General features: G+C 52.9%; 1 protein-coding gene across 1 annotated transcript in view; it reads left to right on the top strand.

Moving 5' to 3' along the window:
* The first annotated feature begins 329 nt into the window (after positions 1 to 329).
* Positions 330 to 25,156, top strand: part of MDGA1 (MAM domain containing glycosylphosphatidylinositol anchor 1) — a 53,487-nt gene continuing 28,660 nt past the window's right edge. The window contains exon 1 of the mRNA XM_060164166.1: positions 330 to 445. Coding sequence (XP_060020149.1) covers positions 379 to 445 — 67 coding nt within the window. The 5' untranslated portion in view covers positions 330 to 378. The remainder of the gene's footprint in view (positions 446 to 25,156) is intronic.

Here is a 25,156-nt window from a genome sequence, read left to right as displayed (position 1 = left end):
TTCGCCTCCGCAAAGGGGTCCCTGGCGCCCAGAACCCCGAGCGGACATCCCTGGGAACCCGGAGAGGCTCGGCGGCCGGACTTCTCGGGCCGGGGCGCTGGCTGCTGCGCCGGGCGCGCCGAGGCACCCGGGGCCGGGCCAGCGCCCCCTGCGTTCCCACGCGGGCAGCGGCCCCGCCGGAGGAGAAACCCAGGTCGCTGCCGCCGCCACCGCCGACTCCTCAGCCTCCTGATTTCCGTCGCCGCCGCCGCCGCCGCCCCCTCCGTCGCCTCTCGGGGAAGGGGAAGACGCAAGGGGCATCGCAGGGCCCCGGCGGAGGCGCCCCCCACCGCCTCTCGGGCTGTGCCGCCTCGCGGGGATGAAGCACGGGCCGTGAAGATGGAGGTGACCTGCCTTCTACTTCTGGCGCTGATCCCCTTACACTGCCAGGGACAAGGAGTCTACGGTAAGAGCCCGCGTCCCGCTCCATGCCGGCTTAGCACCGCGCGGAAACTTTGCAAAAGGCGCAAAGTGCGCGCTGCCCGGGTTTGGTGGGTACCCCGGCTCGGACTCTGGAGTGGATGCCCGGGTCCCCGCCCTTTTCCAGAGAGCGAGGAGATCGAGCTAGCTGCTTCAGAGCACGGAGACAGGTTGTAGGGTCTGGCATGAAGCCAGGGATGCCAGGGGGAGGTAGTACCCACTTTCCCAAACCCTGCCAGGGGCGGGAGTGAATCGGAACCCTTGAGAGCACCCAGTTGGCTCGGGAGACCCTGACAGACCGCACACCGGGGGCTGGGAAAACGACTTGCACCGAAACCTCATCCCACCCTGGCTCGGCCTCCGGAGTGGAAGCCGAGCGATGCACGATGCGGAGTTGCGCCCGGCTGGCGAGCGAGCCGGCTGTCAGTACCGCGGCCCGGCGGCTGGCTCGCCTTCCCGGCTCTCGCTGGGCTTCGCTGCTTCGCTTCTTGACAGCCCAAGCGGATGCAGGCATCCCCTAGATCCGGCTCCCAAGACCCCAGAATCCCTTTTCGGACCTCTTCTGAGCCAGTTAGTTCTTCCTGTCCCCGGTTCCCAGCTACAAAACCCCAGCCCCACCTTCCTTCTGCCTGCGCGCACACATTCAGCCACAGTCCCCGGAAAAGCAAACACTGCACGCACCCATCAGGCTACGTGTCGAAACTCTGCCTCCTGCCACGCAGCTTTGCTCCCGCGTCCGCACCCACACTCTCAGGCGCCCAGGGAACTCTGGTTACCCCTTCTTCCTTCTCCCTCGTGGGTTTTCCGGGAGAAAGATCCCGGGAGTGGGCATCATCCGTTCAGGAGGACGAGGGCTCATCCCTCTCAGGGACTTTCCCTCTGAGTTCTGGCAGCCAGCAATGCCCTGACCCACAGCACAAAAAGTCTTTGGGGCCCGATGGCCCTTACTTTACCTTCTTCTAACTGCAGGGTGGTCTGTATAGGTCACTGTTTTAATGATGTGTAGCTGGAGTGAGGAAGATTCTCTTTCCTTCTTTCTCTAGGGTTGAGGACCTAATTATTCACCTTTAGATCGGGGGAGGGTTTGACCTATTCTGTTGAGGGGGCGGGGGCAGAGGCATTGTCCCTCAGCTGCCAGCCTCAAGTGCAGATGCTAAGTGCTTCCTTCTGGGGATGCCTGTCTGAGCCTGGCAAGAGGGAGGGGTGTCCTGGGGGTATCTGGGAGGTGACATCCTCCTGGCTCTACACAGCTAGCTGGCTTGGGCTTAATTCCCTGGGGAGGCTGGCCCAGGCATCTGGCCAAACTCTGCTTCTTAATTAGTTTGTGTGTCTCTTACTGCCTGGCTCTTTACATAGGCCAGAAAGGGAAAGAAGGAGGAAGAATGCAGCAGGGACTGAGAGAGGCTGCATTGTGGAGAGGAGGGCACTGAGCGTCTTCCAAGGGCCTTGGCCTCCCCAGGGTAGGGGAAGACATCAGGGTGTACTGGGGGGTCCTCTTTCTTTTTTCTCCTCAAGGTTTCCCTACAGCTTCACTGTCTCCTTAAGAGGTGGCCTAAGGAGGGACCTGCTGAGGTCTTTGCCTTCTCACCACACCCCAGGGGCTCTGGAGAGCGATGGGGAGCCCTCCGCCTCTGCTGCTATCCTCCATCCTGCTCCCTCTGAGTGCGCTTGGGCAGATCTGGCAGGCCCATCTCCTGGCCATTCCTCTTCTCTATCCCCTCCAGTTTCTTCAACCTTATCTGGGGCTGCATGGGACCCATCTTGAAGAGGCTCCCCTGAGCCTAGCCTGGAAACCTCAGCAATGAAGGCAGGGGGTGGGGCAGTAGTTTCTGTGGACCCTGATTCAGAGTACTTTGGGGCCAGGATTTAGCCGTTGGCTTGTAAGTCCCCCTTTCTCTGTATTTTCTCCACTCCCTCGTGTGCCTGGGTCCCAGCTGCTCTCACTCAGAGCACATCAAGGTGTGTTGCTGTGCACTGGGGCCAACCCGGAGCTCTTGGGTGACATTCTTTCCACTTGCCCTTTGAGAGCATGACTCCAAGGAAGGCCTCAGGGGAACTGCAGGGTGAGAAGTCTTAATCGAGGTGGATGGAGAGTGGAGGATCTAGTGAGGAGGAGGACCACAAGAGGCTGCCGAGTTCCTTGTGACGCTAGAAGCTTTGGCCAGATATAGCAGAAGGGAGAACTATGGTATCACCGGGTCTGGGTTAAAGAAATAGTATGGGAGGGGCTTCCCTGGTGGCGCAGTGGTTAAGAATCTGCCTGCCAATGCAGGGTACATGGGTTTGAGCCCTGGTCCCGGAAGATCCCACATGCCGTGGAGCAACTACGCCCGTGCACCAAAACTACTGAGCCTGCGTTCTAGAGCCCGCGAGCCACAACTACTGAAGCCCGCCTACCTAGAGCCCATGTCCACAACAAGAGAAGCCACCGCAATGAGAAGCCCGTGCACCGCAATGAAGAGTAGCCCCACTCACCGCAACTAGAGAAAGCCTGCGTGCAGCAACGAAAACCCAACGCAGCCAAAAATAAATAAATGAATTTCAAAAATACTAGTTCTTAAAAAAAAAAATCATATGGTGAGCTAGTTCTTCTGCTCCACACCCCCCCCAAAGCAGATGAAGCAATTTGAGAAAGAGTAGAGTGTAGGGGTGAGGGATGGCCACTCATGCCCATCATTGTATGTCAGCACCTAGCACGGTGCCCGGCACACAGCAGGAGCTGGCAAGTACTTGTTGCACGAATGAAGGGCCATTGTTGGGGGGAAGTTGAGGAAATGCTTCTTGAAATTCTTTCTCTCCAAGAACCCTGTCTAGGATGGTTTCCAGCAGCGTAGTGGGGTCTCTCTGAGAGTCTCTGCTTAGGGAGAGTCATGGAGTCCTAGGCTGGCAGCCGGAGGGGACCTCAGCTTCCCTGGCAGTGAGAAGGGAGGCAGGTTTTACTCAAGGCACAAAAGAAGAAGTGTGCCGGAGGGAGGGAACCCCAGCCTGTGTGGCTGAGGGAGGGGCAGATTGACATGGAAGCTGAATTGAGGAGAGGGAGGAAGAGCAGGCTGTGTAGGATAAACCCATCAGGATCTGGCCTGGGCTGTGGGTCTCTGATGAGGCTGGTGGGAGGCAGGTGCCTGGAGCCCTATGCCTGGCTTCCCTCTGAGTGTGCTCTTGTCGTCTCTGAGGTCCGCTGTCTACAATAGGGCTGGGGAGGCGCTGTCAGTCTGGTCAGGTTGTTTTGCTCTTCTTGGGGCCACAGATGCTACAGGAGCTGAGTACTGGACCAGATGGTCCATTTGGAGCCTGTCCCCTCTTCCCTCCTACCTCCCAATCTCCTGGCCCAGTTTGTTGTGCTCCCAGTGGATCCTGTAATCTGCTTTCTGGCAAGCCAGGGGGGTGGGCTGGCCCCAGACGCCTAGTTCTGGGGCAAAGACAGTAGCTAGGCGATGGAGGAGGAATAATCTATGTGTGGATAGCATCAGAAAACACCCCCTCCTCCATCCTGGCTTCCTCTCTTCCTTCCATAGCTGCTGGACTTCCAGCCAGAGGCAGGTCAGTGGGACTCCTCTCCTTTACAAAAACACAACAAACCCCTGGATTATTTAATATGCAGGAGTGCAAATTGACATTATCCTTAAGACAGGTTGTTTGCAACTTACTGGTGGAAGTCAAAATATTTCACCAAAGGTGTCATCAGAAACTACTATCCTATGCTAATTTTTGTGGGAACATGAAGACAGATGTTGAATAATTTGACAAGAGCAACATAGCTTACAGAATTATCACCAAGTCAGGTTTTTTTCCCTCCTCTGAGGGGTGCAGAGAGAGAATTTCAGGAAGTGTGTCTCCCAGTGCCGTCTTCTGGGTGTTGATCTGAGTGTGGGCACCCTTGGGATTTTTCACTGGCATTTCTACCCCATGCCTTGAAACTGGCTGTCCCCTGGAGAAGGAAGGCATCGCATCAGAAAACTCTTGCCTCCCAGGGCAAGCAGAAGGCTTGGGGGTTTCTAAATGTCCTCAAGAAGATCCCTGCCTCTGTCCCTTCTTCCTTCTCAGTTATAGAAACTACATGAGGGAGAAAGAGGGCCTTGCGCCCACAAATCCAGGCTGTTTTGTTTGCTTTGTCAGCATCGTCTGCACCCCTGCCCCACCGAGTTTAAGTTGACCCCTGTGCTAGTCTGAGGGCTCCCAGGCCTGACGTCGGGCCAGAGAGTCCTCCTTCAGGTCAAGAGCCCCATGATGTCCCATCGTACACTGCAGGCTGCAAACCTGTGCTTCCTGCCTGGAAGGGGGCTCTGGGGAATGGGGCTGGGGGTGGTTAGAGAGGATGAGTTTGCTAGCCAGGAAGGCACCCTCGAGAGGCGGACTGGGGACATGCCAAGAGCCTACTTGTAATTGGCCAGGCCTGGCTGTGAGCTGCTGGGGCCAGGGTGACAAAGCCTCGATTAGAGCCTGGTATTAGCTCTGCTTTGCTGGAACATGGAGGGACGGGTGAGGGCTCCATAGGGAGAATGGAGGGAGCTAATCACAGCTGCCAAGGCCAACAAATGAATGATGCAGGAAATCAATACCTGGGGGCGGGAGTGGAAATCCGGGCAGTGGTAGCAGCCATGGCTTCTCCCGCTGCCCAGGAGGCGCAGGTGGGCCTGGGAGGAGTGCGACAGAGGCAGCAGTGTGAGGACCCTCCTCTCCCCCACACCCTCCCCCCTCCCCTTCGTCTGCCTTCCTCTGCCCCACTCCTCCCTTTCATCTCCTTGTGGCTGGGCTCAGGGAGGATGGGCCAGGAGATGCCCCACCTGGCAAAAACAGGGGGCCTGGGAGATGGGACCTTGGGCCTCTCAGTGCTGGAAGAGCGCTCCCCAGCTCTGACATGCCTCTGGACACCTGAACCTGGCTAGGCTCCAGGTGTGAGGGTGTGTGTCTGGGGACCCTGCCCTGTGCTGCTGGCACTGCCGCTCCAGAAATGGCCAGCAGGGGGAGGGCTTGGCTGTCACATTGCTTCTTGCCTTTCCTGGGCTCCCTTGGCCTCAAGACTCCCAGTAGGATGAGCTTAGCCTGGGGCCCACGGGAGCTCCTTAGGGCCTTCTGAAGCCCCAGGCCGCCCTCCGCCTCCTGTGTCCCCACCCCAGTGTCCCAGGGCATTCGCCTGTGGCCAAAGCCACACTTCCTGAACCCTAGGCTGGCGGAGAGCTCTCTGGTGGGGCCTGGCTGGGTTGTGTGCAGAGCAGGGGCCTGTGCCTCGGCAGAGCTGCCTCTTTGTGAACCTGGGTATGGCCCCTCTTCTGCATCTTCCTGCCCATAGTCAGAGACCCTGCTTTGCAGGCACACGTCTGCTGACGGCTGATACTAGGTGTTAAGGGGCCCCTATTGCATTTAAATGCTGATATGGAAGGCAAAAGCAATGCTTAACCCGAAGGAATGAATCTTTTTTCTTAAGCAACGCAATCTCCCTTTTCCCAAGTCTATGAGTAACACGTGTTCTCTGCAAAAACAATCAGAGTAAACATAAAAGTATAAGGAAGAAAGTAAAACTCACTTGACATCCTGCCTTGCATTCGATGATGATTCTTTCAGGCATCTTTTTGGGCAAATAGGAATGAACTTTTTAGGGGAGCATCGTTGGTTATGACGACCATATCTTATAGGTGTGTAAGTACCACGTGCATTGCCAAGCATTTTCATGTGTCTACCTCCTTTGATTCCGTAACATTCTGAGAGGTCAGAACAGGGGGTCCTATTGTCCCTATTTAACAGATGGGAAAACCAAGGTTCTAAGAGTTTAAGAACTTGCTTAAGGTTACACAGCTGGTAAGAAGTGGCTTGTAGACTCGATCCCAGTGGATCTTCTGATTTGGGGGCTGGAAAACAGTATGGTGTCCCTCTTGCCATTCATTAAATATTTACTGAGCACTTCCCTTGAGCAAGGCCCTGTTCTGAGCATTGACAGGGCTACTGAGATAAATAAGAAGCTCTCAAGGAGAAGGGGAGAGGAATCACATACACGATGGTGGTTCCTGGACGATCTTGATAAATGCCATGTGACAAGGGCAGATAAAGGGCTGTGGGAATTTGAAGAGGGAGGAAATTACTTCCAAGGCCTGGTAGAGGAGAGGGCATTTGAACCAGAAGTAGAGGAGAAGGGCATAGAAGTAAGGAGTGAGAAGGGCATCCCAGGTGGAGGACTCATTATGGCAAAGGCATGGAGCGTAAAGAACCTGGGTGTGTGGGGGGAGTTGTGAGTCGTTGATTTGGGCTGGAGCATAGGTTGAAAGGGAGTCAGGGCAGTTAGAGTTGGAACAGTAAAGGAATAATAATAAAAACTGCTAACATTTGCTGCCCAGGCTGAGATAAGGAATATGTATTGTCTTCTTTAATCCTTACCATAATCCCTTAAGAGAGAGCTACTCATCAGCCCATTTTACCAATGAGTAAACTGAGGGCTCAGAAGGATGAAGTTACTTGTCCAAGGGGCAGAGCTGGGCTTGAACCCAGATTTGCTGATTATAAAGCCTGTGCTTGTGGGGAGTAGGCTGGAATCTTGGGTTTGTGAGGGTGTTGAGCAGGGGAATGGGTTGATATGAGCCCAGGTACCTCATATCAGGCTGGGTAGCCGTGCAGCTGTGTGTTTGAAGAGGCTGCGGTCAGGCGGAGGGAGACTGGTCAGGAGATCCAGAAGTTGTCTGGGGAAGTTGTAATGAGAGCTTGATCCAGGGTGGTGGCTGTGAGAATGGACAGGAGGGAGTGGGTACAAGAACTGCAGCCAACAAACAAACATGTAAGTGAAGCCTCTGTAAGTGGCACTTGAGATATTTGATGAAATAAACATGCTCTTATTCTCCTAGAGTTTAAGTTCAAGTTGAGGGGAAACAGGCAGTAAACAAGTCAGTGAATAAGTAATGCATTCTGTGGTGATGAATTTTATAAAAAAAAGGGTAAAGCAGCTAAGGGGACAAGGTGTGGTAGGCTGTGGTTCAAGTTCATACCCATTAGTTGGGGGTAGAAGTGCTCCTTGAGTATGTGCCACCAGGGCAGAGACCTGAAGATGCCCGAGGGAGGAGGGAGGAAGCCCCGTGGATGTCTGCAGGCAGGAGAATAGCCAGTGCAAAGGCCCTGGGGTAGAAACATGCCTGGACTCCTTAGTAACAACGAGGAGTCCAGTATGGCTGGAGCAGAGTGAGCCATGGGGAAGGGAGTAGGAGGTGGGGTTAGAGAGTTAATGGGGGCAGGTTGTTTGCAGCCTTGAAGGCTAAGTAAGGACTTTGGATTTTTTTTTAATTAATTAATTTATTTAATTAATTTATTTTTGGCTGCGTTGGGTCTTCGTTGCTGCGCACGGGCTTTCTCTAGCTGCGGCGAGCGGGGGCTACTCTGTGTTGTGGTGCGCAGGCTTCTCATTGCGGTGGCTTCTCTTGTTGCGGAGCACGGGCTCTAGGCGCGCGGGCTTCAGTAGTTGTGGCACGTGGGCTCAGTAGTTGTGGTTCGTGAGCTCTAGAGCGCAGGCTCAGTAGTTGTGGCGCACGGGCTTAGTTGCTCCGCGGCATGTGGGACCTTCCTGGACCAGGGCTTGAACCCGTGTCCCCTGCATTGGAAGGCAGATTCTCAACCACTGCGCCACCAGGGAAGCCCAGGACTTTGGATTTTATCCTGAGAGAGGTGGGGGCCATGGGAGGGTTTTGAGCAGAGGACAGACATGAACTGACACCTTTTTAATAGAATCCCTCTGGCTGCCATGTAGAGCATAGACTGTAGGAGGTTGGGGATGGGGGAAGGATCCAGTCAGAGACTGTTACAAAAGGCGAGAAGTGAGACTGTACAATCATTGGGTCCTGACAGTATTTCAGAGCTTGGGCAAGAGATGGGAGCTGAAAACGGCTCTGAAGTTTGGTGTTGGGAGGCTTGGCACACAATGGCAATGAGATGGAGCGAAGGCCATGGGAAGTCAGACAGGTCTGGGGCAGTGGAGTGAAGCAATTAAATGCCTGGACTTCTGGGTAAGGAACCCGTGTTTGAACCAGCTGTGAGAGCCCGAGAAATTACATCTGCTTTCAAAGCCGTGGCTCTTCTGCTTGTCAGATGAGTTTGTGATAAGCATGCAATAAGCCGTACCTGGAAAGCCCTGAGCACTGTTCTTTGCACTTAGCAAGGTGAATAGTTTTATTTGAATGACAATGCCAGTGCAGTTTTGAACTTCATGGGATTCTGGTGCTGGGATGTCTGGGAGAGATGTTGATGCACATGAGTGGCGGTGCTCAGGGGAGAGATCTGTTCTGAGTGGTGGACTTGCACATCTGGATTTATGTCTACACAATGATGTGAGGTGAGACCACGAGGTGGGATAAAATTGCCAAGGAAGAGAGAGTAGAGTGAGAGAGGAGAGTGGGCTGAGACCAATGCCCTGGGGGTGGGAGGAGAAAGAGGAGACAGAGCAGGTGGCATCAGGGAGGTAGGAGGAGACCCAGGAGGGGACAGGGACCAGAAAGGCAGGGAAGGGATGGAGTCCATGGGAGGAAGGGCCATCTGGGGACTGGGAGGTTGGTGGGGATGCGGCTACAGCACAGAGCGGGGCTCCTTCTCAAGGGGACTTCCCAAGGAGTCCCCTGGGGATTTTGTGAAAATGCAAATTCTGACTCAGTGGGTCTGGAGCTGAGCAGAGATTGTGCATTTCCAACAAACTCCTGGGTGATGCTGACGCTGCTAGCCCACAGATTGCTCTTTGAACAGCAAGGCAGACGGGGAAGAGGACTGGACTCAAATGGGAAGACTTGGGTGGGAGGGTCAGTGGTCAGCTTGCTGCCTCTGAGAGAGCCTGGCCCAGGAGCCTCACCTCTCTGAGCTCAGTGTCCTTGTCTGGAAGGCTGGTTCAGGCGCTCCCACCTCTTGGGATTACAGAGGAGCCGAGACTGATAGCACTTCGTAAACTCTAAGGCAATCTATGTGGACTTTGCTTCATGAGAGCAGAGGAGATGGCGGGCAGATGGTAGGGAGCCCTGGGTGTGGGTGGTGTATGGAAGCAGGAGGTGCAGGCTGCGCTTTTGAGAAATGTCGCAGGCCAGGGAGGGCTGGAACCGCAGTTCCCCTACCCAGGCCGGGCCTTCTGCCTGTGGGAAGCTGGGGCTGCAGGGGTGGGTGACCTCAGTGTGTGTGTGTGTGTGAGAGAGAGAGAGAGAGAGAGAGAGAGAGAGAGAGAGAGAGATGCGGGCCGGCGTGAGGCCGCTGCTTGGCCAGCTTTGGAGATTCCACCCCAGGCTCTTCTTGGTTCCTTTCCAGTCCCAGAAACTCAGCAGGGATTGACTTTGATTATCTGGAGGGTTGGGAGCTGTGTAGAGAAGTGTTTCTCAGCCCAGCGGGCATGTCAGAACCACCTGGAGAGCTTTTTCAAGAACAGATGCCTGACTCCACCCCCAGACCTCCTGAATCAGAAACTCTGCAGGTGGCATCAAGGCAGATGTGGTCAGAAGCTCTCCAGTTGATTCTCAGGCACAGCTGGTGTAGACAGTGCATCTGAATGAGTCAGGTCCAAACAGATGCCTTCTTCCCTTGGGCTTTCTGAGGGCATTTCTGGGTTTTCCAGGTCACTGCCCAAGCTTTGTTTCAGCCATGCTCATCTAGACCCTCGGGTCTTAAAAAAAACGCACTTACCATTTTTTAAATTATGAGCCAGGGGACTTTCTAGTTTAGTAGTCTAACTGGAAAGGTCAGGAGCTTGGGAGAGTAGCCTCTCTCACTCTGCTTCTAGCCAGGGAATTTCCAGACCTGAACCTAAAGAGACCGAAAGAAACTGCTCCAGAAATGTTGTTTTCATTGATTTTCAATAGGTAAATTCTGTTACCTTTTTGAAATGTGGCCCTTTTGTTTATTCTCTTCTCTTTTTGGTTTAGAGAAAATGAAAATTTCAGAGCGGGGCCCCATCGTAGCAATTCAATTCAAATGTAAACCGAGCAAATGTTTAATGAGCAGTTGCTAAGTGTCTTGGAAGGGAGGTGGGCGCTGTGACTGCAGGGAGGGCTGAAGGATACCTGCCCCCAAGGAGCTCGCAGTGGTGCGGGAGAATTGCAGGCTTTTCCAGCGTCCTCATTTTCCAGATGGCGAAGCTGAGGCTCAGCTGGAGGGACTTGCCCAAGCCCCTGAAGTTAGCAGGTAGTGGAGTCAGGATTTGAACTCAAGCCTGCCCGATACCAAGTCTGGTACTTGCCTACTGCCCCCCGTGTGAAATTCCTGAGGGCAGGATCTGACCTATTTTTTTTTTTTTCCCTAGACTGTGCTGTGGAGAATGGGTTGCTGATGGGAGCAGCACGAGGACCCTCAGTCCTATAGCAGTTAGGAATCACATTCTGTTGCCAGAACCAAAGACCTGACTACAGAGTCTCCAACAAATTAAAGTGACTTTCTTAAGTCTAGAAGTAGGCTATCCACGGCTGCTCTGGTGGCTCCTTGGTCACTAGAGATCCAGGCTCCCTTCCTCTTGCTGTTCTGATCTCCTCACAGTGGTGCTTCTCAAACCTTGCTGCATATGAGAATTACCCGGGGGTGTTTAGAATTTGTGATGCTTCGGTCATACCTCACATCAACTAAGTCAGAATGTCTGGGAGTGAGAACCAGGGATCAGCATTTTTTTTTTTTTTTTAAAAAAGAAAGATCCCAAGATGATTCAGATGTGCAGCAAAGTTTGGGAACCCCTGCCTTAGAGCACTTTGCCTTAACGTCACCAAGGGGCTGCTGGGGCTCAGCCATCGTGACACATTCCAGGCAGGAAGAAGGGAGGAACACTTAAAAGACTGAGTCGTTTACCAGTTGAGTCAGCTTTTCCAGAAGCCCCCTCGCAATGATGTCTGCTTACATCTTACTGGCCATTCTTTTTTTTTTTTTTTTGGCTTAGTCGGGTCTTAGTTGTGTCACACGGGATCTTTCGTTGTGGCACGCAGGCTTCTCTCTAGTTGTGGCGTGAGGGCTCTGTAGTTGCGACGTGCGGGCTCCAGTTGCCCTGCGGAACGTGGGATCTTAGTTCCCTGACCGGGGATCCAACCCGTGTCCCCTGCATTGGAAGGTGGATTCTCAACCACTGGATTAGCTGGGAAGTCCCTTACTGGCCATTCTTAGATGAAGGGAGGCTGATAAATGTAGCCTTTTAGATGGACATATTCTCACCTAAGAGAATATCAGGGTTTATTTAGATAGAAGGGGAGAATGGAAGTTGGATAGGTCATGAGCAGTCTTTACCACAAATCCCCACCTCAGGATCAGTTGGCGTTTCTTGAAATGAAAGGATTTAGATGGATGTGAACAGCTGTTCTTCTCCCCACCTCACTCTACCCTGCCAGTCTAGCTCGGGTTGGGTGGGGTGCTCTGGCGGCTCTGAGTATGGCCAGAAGGAACCTTAGAGAAGACAGAGAACCAGAGCAGGGGAAAGGCTTGCTTGGGGCAACCCAGACATTCATGTGAGGGTCCAGCTTCCCATCTGCTAATGCTCGTTTGCTCCCCCTCACCCCAACACATTGTTCATTCACAGTTCCATGAGGTTGTTCATTTCCACTGGTTGGTACCTCCCTCCACTAGCAGGTGGCCCCTTTCAGTCCCAGCCGCAGGAGAGCTCTGTGGACCCTCCTGGTTTGGGGGAACCAGAAACTGAGGGACTGTGCTAGAAACCATGATCTACCTCATCTTTCTGCCTCTCAGCAAGCCCATACCCGCATGAGCCCAGGCAACCCCACTGCTGTTTGCTCAATGTCTAATCCTTTGTTGGGAAGTTCTTCTCATTGTCTAACCTTATTTCAGCTTGTTGTAACATAATCTCTTATCAGGAAGATTCAGAAGCTGAGGCCTCTGACCTGAACTTGAATATCTCCTTAGCCCTGAGGCTTTTCCTATGTGAAACTCTAAATGAAGGCACTTATCCCATCACTGAGAGGGACATCGGAGGGTAGACTTGGGGAGGGAGCTGGGTTCTGGTGTTCCAGTAAAATGCAGGGGGCCTCTGGGGAGGTCAGTTTATCTCTAGCAAAATACATAAGCCCACAAGGCAAGCTGAAGGTCTGTGCCATCACAAGACCTGGCTTTACTCTCCTTTCTGGAATAAGGCCATGTATTCCAGACACAGAGAAGGCCAGGAGTTGGAGCTTGAGGGTGTGGTAAGAAGGGAGCTCCGCTGTGATACAGTGGTCTTAACTGACCCAGAGGCACTTGAATCTCAAGGAGTTTGTGCAGGAAGAGACTGAGACCAGAGAAGGTGAGGTCAAGGTCACACATCAATTAGGTGCCAAGGCTGAAGTTAAAAGTCACGTCAAAGGACTTTCCAGCTGGATCCTTCTCATTCTCCTATATTATCCTGTGGGCTCAGGAGAAGCAAGGACACATCTGCATGGCATTTATAAGCTCCCATGAAGTTCAAAACTGCACTGGCATTGTCAGAGCCAGGAGGGAACTTAGATCAAATATAATAATTTGTTAGAAAAGAAACCTGAGGCCTAGAGAGGGCAAGAGAAGTCCCCAGACCACAGAGCAAACAGGCAGCCCAGCTTGGAATCATGGAAGGTCACAGGTAATGGGCTTAGAGGTTACCTGGCCCTAACTGGTCAGTTTTTAGAGGCAGAAACCAGTGGTCAGAGGTGAAGCGTCGCTCTAAGCTCTACCTGCCATTGAATACACCCTTCTCTCCCACTTCTATCTCCCAAGTCATATCTGGGCTCTAGGATGCCGAGAGGAGTGTGTGCGTGTGTACACGTGCGTGTGCATGTGTGGCTTAATGTGCCGGGGCAGCAGGCAGGAGACGTAAGAGGCTTTCTCCAGATCAAGCCACCCCCCTCCTTCTGGGGCATTCAGAGGACAGTGAGTTCTCGCCCCCTCCTGGCTTCCTCCAGTTCCCCATACAGCCACGGCCCCTGGCGTTGCCCACTAGCACAGTGGCCTCGGGGGTGCTGGGAGGGCTCAGCCCTGAGGGATGCCCTAATCTGCTTGAAGCACCGACACCCTGCCTGGCTCACTCCCTCACCTTCTCGGGAGCTGAGGGAGCAGGGACTGTGAGGCTGTCCAGGGCGAGGGTGGGCTGCATCTCCCCACAGTCTCCTGCCCTTCATTCTGGCGAAGCTGGGGCCGGTGAAGCCAGTGGCTCCTTCAGGCTCCCTTGCAGAATTATAGAGCCAGGGATGCGGGGCTGAGGGGTGAAAGGAATGATTGGTGGGGAGCCCTGGCTGCTGGTGGAGATCAGTGTGTGTGTGTGTGTGTGTGTGTGTGTGTGTGTCTTTCTGTCTGTCTGTGTATGGAGAACCATTGGCAGGAGATAAGCTGTTCTCACTGGGTCCCTCAGCCAGAGCTGAAATACATTCCCCAGGTCCTCTCTATGCTGGGCATGTACACTTCATCAGTATTTTCCGTGCACACATAAATATACGTGGGCATGCATGTGCTGAAAATGTCCATATATGTGATCATGCCTACAAGAACATGGGTTTATGTGCAGGGAGTCATGTATGTATGGGGGGGGACTGCAGACCTCTTTGGGGGCTTCTTTGGGTCCACCTTTATCCCACTGCTCCTCTGGGCAGCCCCTGGTCATCCTTGCCTTGGTCCCCAGGCAGGGGGCGGGAATGGGCATCCAGCTCTCTGGATCGTCAGCCCAGCGCTATGTCCAGCCTGGGTTATAACTGCCCACCACCGCTTCTGGGAGCCCTGAAGTGGGGGGCAGGGACAGGCTGAGGCTGGCCTGAAGCTCCTGGCTAATTTTCCCGGCCTCCATCGATCCAGAAACTTCTCCTGAGTCTATTAGCAGTCGGCGAGTGAAAATATCCCCCATTTCAAGCCCTGACCTGCGACAGGGAGGAATCCATAGCAATTTGTTCGGAGGAAAGCATTTCCCTCTGATTTGTATTCCAGTTTATTCCAGGCAGGAAGGGGGCCAGGGTGGGGGGACGGGGAGCCCTGGCACGGCCAGAGCTGGGCCCAGGCCATCCCCCTCAGCCCCCCATGCCAGCCGGGGTGGCAGCTGGTACTCCCTATGGCTCCTGGGGGTGAGGGCTGAGGAGGGGAGGGTGGGCCCCAGCAGGGGGATGGGAAGAGAGACCCTTCCCAGCAGGCCCTGCTTGGCTGGAAAGCTCAGTTGTGGATGTGGTTTTCACAAAATACAAAGCTGCCTGCTTGGAGCCTCTCTCCCCGCACCGGGGCCTGTGCCAGGCGTGCGCTCACCCGCTGTGCCCGTGCCAGGGTGGGGGCTGGGCTGAACGCATGGGCACAGTGGCCCCAGCTGGGCTGAGTGGCAGGGGGGCCTCTTCTTCTCCTGAAGCCCTCCCCAGCCATCCTCGCAGGAGCAGAACTGCCCAGGCTCAGAGGGGAGCTGGCACCTTGGACAGTCCCCTTGCAGGGCAGGGGGCCCCTCACGGCGGGAGCCCTGAGCACATCTGCCTGACACAGCGCTCACGCTTCATTCCTGGCCTGAGCAGACTGGAGCTCACGGGTGTCCTAACCAGGGAGTCTCTTTTGAGCACCTAGGATAACGATAGCTCTGGCTGACATTTATTAAGTACCAACTACTTGCTGGGCACTGGGCTAGTGCTGCCAAGCACCCAGTTTGGGCAGCGTCCAGGCGTCCTCCTGCACCTCACTTTCCTCAACCTTCTGCATACTTCTGTCACCTCCCTCAGCTGTCTCTGCTCAGTGTTTTCAGTTTCTCCTGGGAATCACTTCCTCTGCAGCCCCCCCTTTTCCAAGGGCCTCCACAGACAGGCCAGCTTCCTTTCTTTTGGATCACTTTCTCTGGCGCCACCTGGTCTTCCGCTCCCCGCCAGGGCCCAAGTCTCTGCAGAGGTGGCTCCATGGCAACCAGAGAGGAGGATTCTGGGAAGGGTCAGCCAAGTGGTCCTGCAGCTTTGCCCCCAACCCCTGCTCTCCACTGTTTCCTTCCCTCATGCCTCAGTGCCCCAGGGAGGAGAGTAACCGGAGAAGTTCTTCACACCAGGGTGTCAGTGACTAGCAGCTCTCAGGTCAGCTGTGCACATGACTTGCCAGGCTCCATGACACCCCCGAGGTCTAATTTCAGAAGCAAGTAACTAAATATATCAAAGTCATCTCTCTCGCTCAGGTGGGAGTGTGGGAAGCAGTGTGGCCTGCAGGCTCGTAGCAGAGGCTTCTGCCACAGGTCTGGGTTCAAGTCCTGCCCCAGTCACTCACTGGCTGTGTGATCTTGGGCAGGGTGCACTCTGTGTCTCAGTTTCCCTGTGCGCAAGCAAATGATAATAATAGTGCTCCCCTCAGGGGGCTGTGGTGAAGAGGAAACGGGAACTTGTGGAAAACCATTCTGAGCCCAGTGCCTGGGGCTTTTCCGAGGAGGCACTGCTAAGTGAGTGATTCCAGCGCCCAGGCCTGCTCAGGCCTGCTCTGATGAGTCACAGAGGCTGCCACCAGGGAAGTGGCATGTGAGGCTCTATGTACAGGCATGTGACACAATATTGGAGGAAAGGCTGAGACCCTGGTCCTGGAGAAAGTGTGGCAGAATTCCACCCCTCCTCCCATCTTCCTCTTGGGGAAATTTATAGTAAGAATGTTCCCTATGAGCTACTTTATGAGTTGGGAGACAGGTGTGTTTTGCACCCAGCCCTTTACTGCTACCCACATGGCTGCCCATTCCAGACCTCACTTTCCTCCTAAGAGGCAGTGCCCCCCACCTCCTGTCCTTAGCCCCCAGGAGCCTCCTAATGGCAGTGACTTTTCTGTCCCTGGTTGTGATTGAACTTAGGTCCAATTGGCCTCCCCCATCCACAGATCCTTCACTTTTCTCCCCCAGCCGACTGGGTTTCAAGTCATTTACAAGTTGTTCAGAAACTTGGCGTGCTGAGATCCTACAGTGCACGCCACTTATGTGGATTCTTAAATTTCAGCCAAAGAAGGAGAGAAACCCTTCAGTGATGGAAGAAAAAAATAATGAGAATACTTAGCAGGGGGGCAAGTATTACATTTCCCAATTTATAAATATACCTGATGCTAAAAGAAAATATGTTCCCAAACTTTATGCTTCTGGAATTGACTCTTGAAAAAAAAAAGAAAAAAAAGATCGGTCATCCCTTTCAGAAATTTAACGTGCTTTCCCTCCCAGGGGTGTTCTCCTTTTGAAAGGGACACAGAAAGAGAATGCACAAGTGACTATTTATTTATTTATTTATTTATTTAAAATTTTTATTTATTTATTTTTTGGCAGCATTGGGTCTTTGTTGCTGCACGCGGGCTTTCTCTAGTTGTGGCGAGCAGGGGCTACTCTTTGTTGTGGTGCGCGGGCTTCTCATTGCGGTGGCTTCTCTTGTTGTGGAGCGGGGGCTCTAGGCACGCGGGCCTCAGTAGTTGCGGCACACAGGCTCAGTAGTTGTGGCGCACGGGCTTAGTTGCTCCGCGGCATGTGGCGTCTTCCCGGGCCAGGGCTACAAACCCGTGTCCCCGGCATTGGCAGGCAGATTCTTAACCACGGCACCACCAGGGAAACCCGCAAGTGACTATTTAATATGCTGGTGTTGATGAGTGGTATGAAGAACACACAAAGCAGGTAAGGGGATTGAGAGTGATGGTGGTGGGGGCAGGAAGGCTGTCTTAAAAAGGGTGGTCAGGGAAGGCCTGTCTCAGAAGAGAGCTGAAGGAAGCAATGGGGTGAGCTCTGGAAATCCGGGGAAGAGCAATCCAGCAGGGGGAGCTGCAAGTGCAAAGGCCCTGAGGTGGAAGTGGGCTTGGTCTGCGTGAAGAACAGCAAAGACAGCAGTGTGGCCGCAGCTGGGAGGAGGACACATGCAGGGTGTGGCAGCCTATTGAAAAAGCTATGGCTTTGACTCAAAGTGAGAGGAGACCCACGGTAGGGTTTTGAGAAGAGAAGGGACAGGGTCTGACCTAATGTTGTAAAGGGATCCCTCTGGCTGCTTGTGGAGAACAGACTGTGCCAGGCAAGGGAGGAAGCAGGGTAGAGCTCTCTGGAGGCTGCTGTAAAAATCCAGGCAGGGCATCGTGGTAGTGGTTTCTAAGACCAGGTTGATGTTTCAGGGGTCAGATGCAGGATCAGTTCCGAAGGTTGAGCTGGTGGATTGGGCATGGGATGTGGACGGAGAGAAGGCAGGGATGACTCCCAGGTTTCTGGCTGCCAGTGTGTTTTCAGTGACGGAGGGTGAGGAATGGCTCTCAGGCCTTGGGTGTGTGGCGGGGTCACTAAGTGCTGTCCTCCTGAGGTCAGTGGGTGTGGACAGAGGCATAAAGTTAATCAGGCCCTTGCATCTCTGATCCCTGGTTTTTAAACCTTCAGAGGCAATCCTCCTCCTGCCTCCTGAGCTGGGGTGAAGGTCCAGCCTGGAGGAACTACACAGGGGCAGCTTTAAGAGGTTTCAAGCCGTCAGGTTGTGACCCCCATAATTCTAACCCCCAGATGGGTGGGGTAATGCTCAGGAACCCACAGTAGCCTGGAGTGGGGGTGGGGGGGGCAGAGTGCTGCCCAGCCAGAGTGGCGGTGGTAAGCTCTGCAGAAACACTGTCCTTCTGTCCTGGTATCTAAGGCCCCACCTGCTGTTAAGCTTCAAGATTGATTTTGCTTTCAGGGTTGTTATTATCCACTTAAACAACTTCATAGGAAAAAAACGGAACCTAGTGACCATCAAACATTAACCATTCATTCTAAATTCCCTGCCCACACCTGTCAATATATTTTTACATAGCAGTAAACAGTGGTCCATTCGGCTCTCTTGGCTGACTTTATCTCCTACACACATCTCCTGGTATTGACTGAGCCCTCAGACCTGTCAGCTTAATGGCCGCAGGGCACCCCCTGCATTGATGCGCTGGAGTTTGGTCACCATTTCTCCAGTGCTGGGCATTTGGGCAGATGCCAATTTCTTCTTCTAAATAGCTCTGCCGTGAATATCCTTATGTGAATTACTTTTTCCTTTTAAATTATTTCCTTGGGGCCTATTCCCCCAAGTGAGATTGCCTAATAGGTCATAGGATAGGAACAGTTTTATGGTTCTCATTTCGCACTGCCGGCCCGTGCTACAAAAAGTTTGAGCCGGGCTTGTGCGCAGCCCAGCCACAATGGATTTTTTTTCATTTTAATTTATTTTCCCTGGTTTAATAGGTGCATTATGGCCTGCTTCTTAACTTCCAGTTTTTACTTCCAGAAGTTATATTTGGGTCTTTTGAACACCTAATAATAATAAGACCTGATCTGTGCAGAACTTTACAGTTTACGTGAGACACGATGAGCCTAATATTATCGGCCTCTGTTTTGTATGGTGAAATGGGGGTTTAGTCAAGTTAAGCGCTGGAGTGGAACTTCCAGCCAGTTCTTGCAGGTTTGGTTGGAAAGAACTCCCACCCACTTGCCACCATCCGTTCTTTCAGGGGGCCCAAGCCCCGCCCCCCCACCATCCTGTTCTTTCTGAGGACCCAGGTCCCCAGATGCTCATTTCAGCCCCAGTCCAGTGCCTCAGCCCCCTGTCTCCCTCGGTTCCCCCAGCCAGGCCTGTGTCAGGCTGCAAGCTGTGCCCTGTGCTTCAGGCTTGGGTCTCAGCTCGGGGGGTGGGAGGAAAACACTGGGCTTTTGGGTCATAGGGGCCTTTGAGGGTTCTTTGCTTTAGAGAGGCCACTGCTCCCTCCATTCCCTGGCCCAGGGTTGGCCAAGGCTCTGCATTCTGGGTTGGGGGCCTGGACCTGGCAGTGTGTCTCTGGTCCCACCCAGGGTGTACCCCATCCCTAGTGTTGGTCACTAGGGGGACCTTCTCAGGGTGGACACACCCTTAGGTATGAGTTTGTTTGTTTTTTGCGGTACAAGAGCCTCTCCCTGTTGTGGCCTCTCCCGTTGTGGAGCACAGGCTCCGGACGCGCAGGCTCAGCGGCCATGGCTCACGGGCCCAGCCGCTCCGCGGCATGTGGGATCTTCCCGGACCGGGGCACGAACCCGTGTCCCCTGCATCATCAGGCGGACTCTCAACCACTGCGCCACCAGGGAAGCCCCGTGAGTTTGGTTTTATTCTGCTCCCTTCTAACTATACTTCTAGAGCATCTACTAGGCAGCATGTGCTGTGATTGGTGGATTCCATTCTTATTGTATTTAACACTCTCAATAGGGAGCATTCTTATGCCCATTTTACAGGCAGGAAACTGAGGCTGTAGACTAGAGAGTTAAATGATTTGCCCCAGGTCACACAGCAATTATTGCAAACAATGTGAATGAGAATGCTGTGTCTGCTCCAGCCCTGCCCCTCCCATGGGCTTGGTTCAATAGGTTTGCTTTGTCAGCTGGAAGCTTGGTCACATCCAGAATTTGGCCCACTGCCAGGGTCCAGGGCCAAGTGAACTGCAGTGATGTGGTCTCCAGGACTGCAGATCTTGGTGGGGCTGCGTAGCGGGACCCCAGCAGAAAATTTTTACACGAGAAACCCTATGTCCATGGGCCCCACAGCCCTGGGCCAGGCAGACTCAGATCCTGGGTTCCAGAAACCATTCTCTGCTCTGATAGGTGGTAGCCCCTCTCTCTCTCCATCATCCTGGATGTTCTTCTGGGGAGAGCTTTCCTTCCAGTGATTACCTCTTTCTGTCCATATTGATGTTCTGGTCTCTCGGGATTATGGCTCTTGGCATCCCCCCAAAGTAGACCTCTTCATTCAGTTTTACATTTTCCTCTTACAGGCCCTTGGAACAGGTTCCCAAAGGGTCCCAGGCTATAGGATCAAATGGAAAGGGAACTGAAATTTATTGAGCACTTACTAGATGCTAGTGATTATGCTCTGTACCAAATGTGCATTATCTCGTTTAATCCTCACAACCCAGAAGTTATTTTCACTAGAGCTGAGATGTAGTATTATTCCCATTTTACAGATGAAGAGACTGAGGCTTCGAGAAGTTAACTAACTTGCCCAAGGTCACATAGTTATTAGAGGAGAGATAGAGCCCTACCTCCTGCCCCTCATATTACACCATCTGGGCAGCCCCTCAGACTTGCATTTACAGCTTCGGCTCAAGCAGTGCCCAACTTGAGGCATGTGCCTTTCTGATCTCTCTTCCCTGAGTGTCCTGCCTATAATGTTAGCACTGTCCTAGGGCACCTCATTTGTTGACAGTTTTGATCTCCCTGCCTACCAGGGAGAAAGTCCCTTTATAGTTTCCCCCAGGGGACCGCAGAGCCCCCACTTAGAGGGCTTTCTGGTGGCCTGTCCTAACATCCCTGAGTTCATTAGTTGTGTGCAGATTAGACTTCCACTGGTATGCAGACAGTGAAGATTCTATGAGAAGAACCTAGCACTCTCAAAACCTGTGTGCCTTCTGATGGGGCCAGGGTGTAGGTGCAGTGGTGCCAAACCTTCCCAGGGATGGGGGCACAGATGGACTGGCCACCACTTTCAGCAGTGCCAGGCTCTGCCGGAAGCATCAGGCTGTGCAAACAGTATCAGCTCCTGAAAATGGAACCGGGCGTTACACACAGCGGCAGACCCCGCGAGCCCTACCAGGCCCTGCCTCTGACTATGAGAGCAGAGCTTGTTTTCATGCTCAATCATGGTGACAGGCTGGCAGCCTGTGCCCTGATCTTTCAGCTGTGGATGCTTTCCACACTCAGTAACAGTGCTCTTGGACCCGGAGGTCAGAGATAGATACATACATACTCAGGCTGGGGAGAGATTTTTGAAGCCAAAGGGGAGGTCGGCTGAATGTGGATCTGGTTTTGGTAAGCAAAAAAGACGTATTGCTGAGAGCAGACTTTAATAGAGTCGGCAGCAAGGGGAGGGCAGAGGTGCTTCAGGGAGGGGAATGTGCCTGACTGCCTCTGCATCCTAGAGCCGAGGGCAGGACAACAGGTGCTCAGGAAATGTTACAGAAGGGATCCATGAATCAATGGTAAGTTAACAGGCGATCGTATGTGCCTTTGAAGGGCTGGGAGGCCAGGGAGCAAGAGGGAAGATGGAGAGAGAATCATCCTGGACCAAGGTCTAATGCCCTGAGACAGTGACCAGAGGTGGACGGGGCAGAGTGTGCTGATGCTTCCCCTCAAGATGACTGACATTAAGGAGAGGCCAGGGAGGTGGTACTGGTGGGGGGACTGGTTCAAACTTGTTTTCCCAGCATGGAATTGGCACCTCCCCTAGACTCCAGAACTCCTGAGAAGCCACCTGGCCTGCCCCCTGGCCAGCGGCCGAAACAGAGGGCAGACTTCAGCCAGCTCTGCAGACAGGGCTGTGGGGAGAGCAGGGTGAAGCCCCACTGTGGAGAGCACAGAGAGCAGGGTTAATTTTCCTGAGAGGTACACATTTGATGGCCTGTGGTCCGCAGGAGAGGTGTGTAGCATCATCTCTGGCAGAAGGAGGCCCAGGAGGAGCCAGCCGAGTGCCTGCCCTGAGAGCCTCCTTTCAGGCCCCGGCCGCCATTCTCTGAGCAGCTAATTAAAAGAGAAAAGCCTGTTAATATTTCAGCACTGTTAACTCTGCTAAATTATTAAGTGTCCATTTGCATTACATACGCAAAAGGATCGATAAACATGTGTGTACCAGGAGCTGGGAGAATGAGGGAGGAGTAGTTTCTAAGGATGCCACGTGGGACAGGCCCAACCAGTGACTCAGAGACTATGTCCTGCACCTGGAGCCCTGTGTCCTCAGCACTGTGCCCGGCACTTGCAAACTGGAAATGCATGGGGCTTAGCACAAAAGTCAGAGAGTCAGATGGACTCCAAACCAGCAGGGTGTCCTTGGGCAAGTTACTTAAATTTGCTGAGCCTCAGCTTCCTTATCTGACTAGTGGGAACAATAATAGGCTTGTTGTGGGCAATAAATAAGATAATAGATACAAAACACTCAATAAAACGCCTGCGCAGAGTAATATTATTATTATGTATATATTATTATGTGATCGTTATATCATGGTGATGGGAGGGAGACCTGAGACATAACTCCAGCTCACAGTAATCCCTCCTTGTTTCCTTTCTGCCTCTCAGCAGGCCTGTATAGGCACCATTCTTATCCCGCCTCTTCTAGACTATGCACTTCCCTAGTGCAGGGCCTGAGTGCCATAGCTCTCTGTACCCCCAGCACCAAGCTCAGCACGTCACACTTATAAGGATTTGTTGAATGACTATCTGATAGAAGGTAGGACCAGACCACAGATTCTGTTTCCATATGGCCTGGCCCGGAACACTCAGTGATGCTTCCAGGAGGTGGTTAGGGTGATGGTACTTGCCCTGCCATCCAGTAACTGGGAGATAGAACCAACTTCAGGTGGGGGAGTCGGCAGCACCCCCTTCTTCTTTTCTCTCCTTGCCTTCCCACCACTCTGCTCTGTCTGGAAGTTTCCACAGCCTGCAGACACACTTCCCCTGAAAGAGTCAGGAGGGGGAAGCAGAACACCAGATCCCACTTGGTCATGATTAACCTTTTAAAATTTAGGGTGGGGAGGAAAGCTGCAGGAAAGCTGATGTGATGGGGCTTTTCATCAAGGGTTTTCATTCCCTTTGCTGTCTGTCAGCCTTGTTTGGCTCCACATCCTACTGTTGCATCCTCGTGTACTTTGCCAGTGTCCCCCACCCCCTTGGCTCGCAGCTGGGGAGAAAAGTCTCTGATGGGGGATGGGGATCCTTGATGAAATTCCCCTTCTAGGTTCCAGTGAGAATTCTCTTCAGAAGGCCACGGAGCAAGCTGGAATTTGCCTTAACATGCGTCCTTGAGAGTTTGTGGCTTCCTCACTGGGCCTCCTGGGTGCTGGCAGTCCCCACCCCTACCTACGGTTTGGGGTGTACACTTTTGGAGGTAGAAAGGAGTGAGCGGATAGACCAGAAGCATCTGCCAGGGACTTGCCATTTCTGCTCAGTTGCCCTCCTTAGGATGCTGCCTCATTGGTGACATGTCTCATGCCGCTTGGTTACTCTCAACCAAGGGGCTGGGGAGGGGAATGTTACTTGGCTCCACAGCCATTATGCTCTGTTAGGAAAGAGCTTTATGGTCAAGTGGAAAGCACTGGATTAAACCAAGTTACATGGATGTGTTTATTGCAGGACTTTTCAGGGCCTTTAATAGTATACTCTTGTGTGCTGAGACTCTGAGAGGGAGAAGATGCAGCATCCTTATTTGGCGATGGGCTATCTGTGAGCATTTTATGGTGCACAGGTTTGGCAGACAGTGTTTTCCTTTTCCATGGGGTTTGTTGCTAAATATTGGGAGAGTGAAATAGCAGAAGTCTCATAGGCCAGAAGCAGGGAAATTGTTCCACAATCCTTCCTATTTTCTATCCACCAACGTGGCGTCAAGCAGAGATAAACAAATCCAGCAGTGCCTCTGAAATTCAAAGGGAGCGTGTTACAAATACAACTTCTGAGGCCCGCCCCTGAAGAGTCAGGGCTAGTGGTTCTGCATGGGCCTGGGAATATGCATTGCACGCATTGCAAAGGGCTCCCCTAGTGACACAAGGCGGGGGTAGTGGAGTCCGTGGAGGGCAGTGAGCTGAGTTCCAAGCTAGTGGGAAGAAGGCCTGGGTTCGAGCCCCAGCTCTGCTACTGTCCTGTGTCTGTGAGTGGACAGGGTGTTCCCTTCTCCAGGCCTCAGTCTCCTTCTCTGCCAAAGGAGGCTAACTAGGACGTGCCCTTTCTGGCTCTCAAAACTGAGGCAAGGAGCTTGCAAATATACAGTGGACCCCAGGAATGTATCAGGCCTCATCATCTGTGGCAGATAAGACATCGTCCTTTCGTGCGAAGGCCTTGCAGTCCCCTGGGGAGGTGGGGTTTTAAGAGGAGTGCAGGATCACTTACGGAATAATAATGCTGGCTGACATGCTTGACGGCTTACTGTGTACCAGACAGTTTTAAGCACTTTACCTGAGTTTACTTATTTATTCCTCTCCACAACCCCATTTTACAAATGAGAAAACTACGGCTTAAATAACTTGCTAAAAGTCACAAGGTAACTTTCTGAGAGTTAAGTGTGTAAGAGGGACGCTCAGAAAGGGCTCCATTCCATCCCTCCCCTCTGGTTTTCCGACTCCCTGCACAGTCCTCAACATGAACTCTGAACACGTTCATGAAACATCCCTAATGGTTTAGTGTCTGCTTTGAGCGGCTCCACCCCTGAGATATAGAGGGGGCCACAGAGGGTGGTCTTCTGTCCCCACCTCTTGCTCCTATTTAATCATCTCAGGAGCTGTCATTTGTTGACAGAACACATACTGTTTGGCCAGATGTTTTACATATATTGTATTCAACCCTCACACTAGCCCTGGGAGAAGGCATTATTGTTCCCATTTTACAAATGAAGAGGCTGAGGCTCAGAGAGGTTAAGTAACTTGCCCAATGTCACCCAGCTAGTGGGTAGCAGAGCCAGAAATTAGTTCCAGATTGTCTGCTCTTTCCACCTCTCTCCAGCAGATCCCTTCTCCGCCCACTCTTCCTTTTTTCACGACGCCCTGCTTTAGGGTCATCTTAGCACTTAACACACTCTGAAACCATCCGTTCATTTCTGTTTCCTTGTTTGCCATCCATCTCCCCAACAATGCTCTCTCAGAGCTGGTCTTTGTTTGCTTTTCATGACAGTCTCTCTAGCATCCAGGGCAGCGGCCTGCTTTTGTTGTTTGATAGACTGAATGAAGGGATTATGTCATGGTGCCTCTTGACTCAGGCCCTGGGCTGGTTGCCTTTAGAATCAGAAAATGTTGCCGCTGGTAGTGACTTCCTGGGGTGTGTAGAGTGAGAGGCTGAGGCTCAGTGGGACAGAACCCCTTTGGGAGTCTGTAA

This window comes from Lagenorhynchus albirostris, chromosome 10 (genome assembly GCF_949774975.1).
Source record: "Lagenorhynchus albirostris chromosome 10, mLagAlb1.1, whole genome shotgun sequence".
In the NCBI taxonomy this organism is placed as follows: Eukaryota; Metazoa; Chordata; class Mammalia; order Artiodactyla; family Delphinidae; genus Lagenorhynchus; species Lagenorhynchus albirostris.
This window is presented reverse-complemented; position numbering and strand designations above follow the sequence as displayed.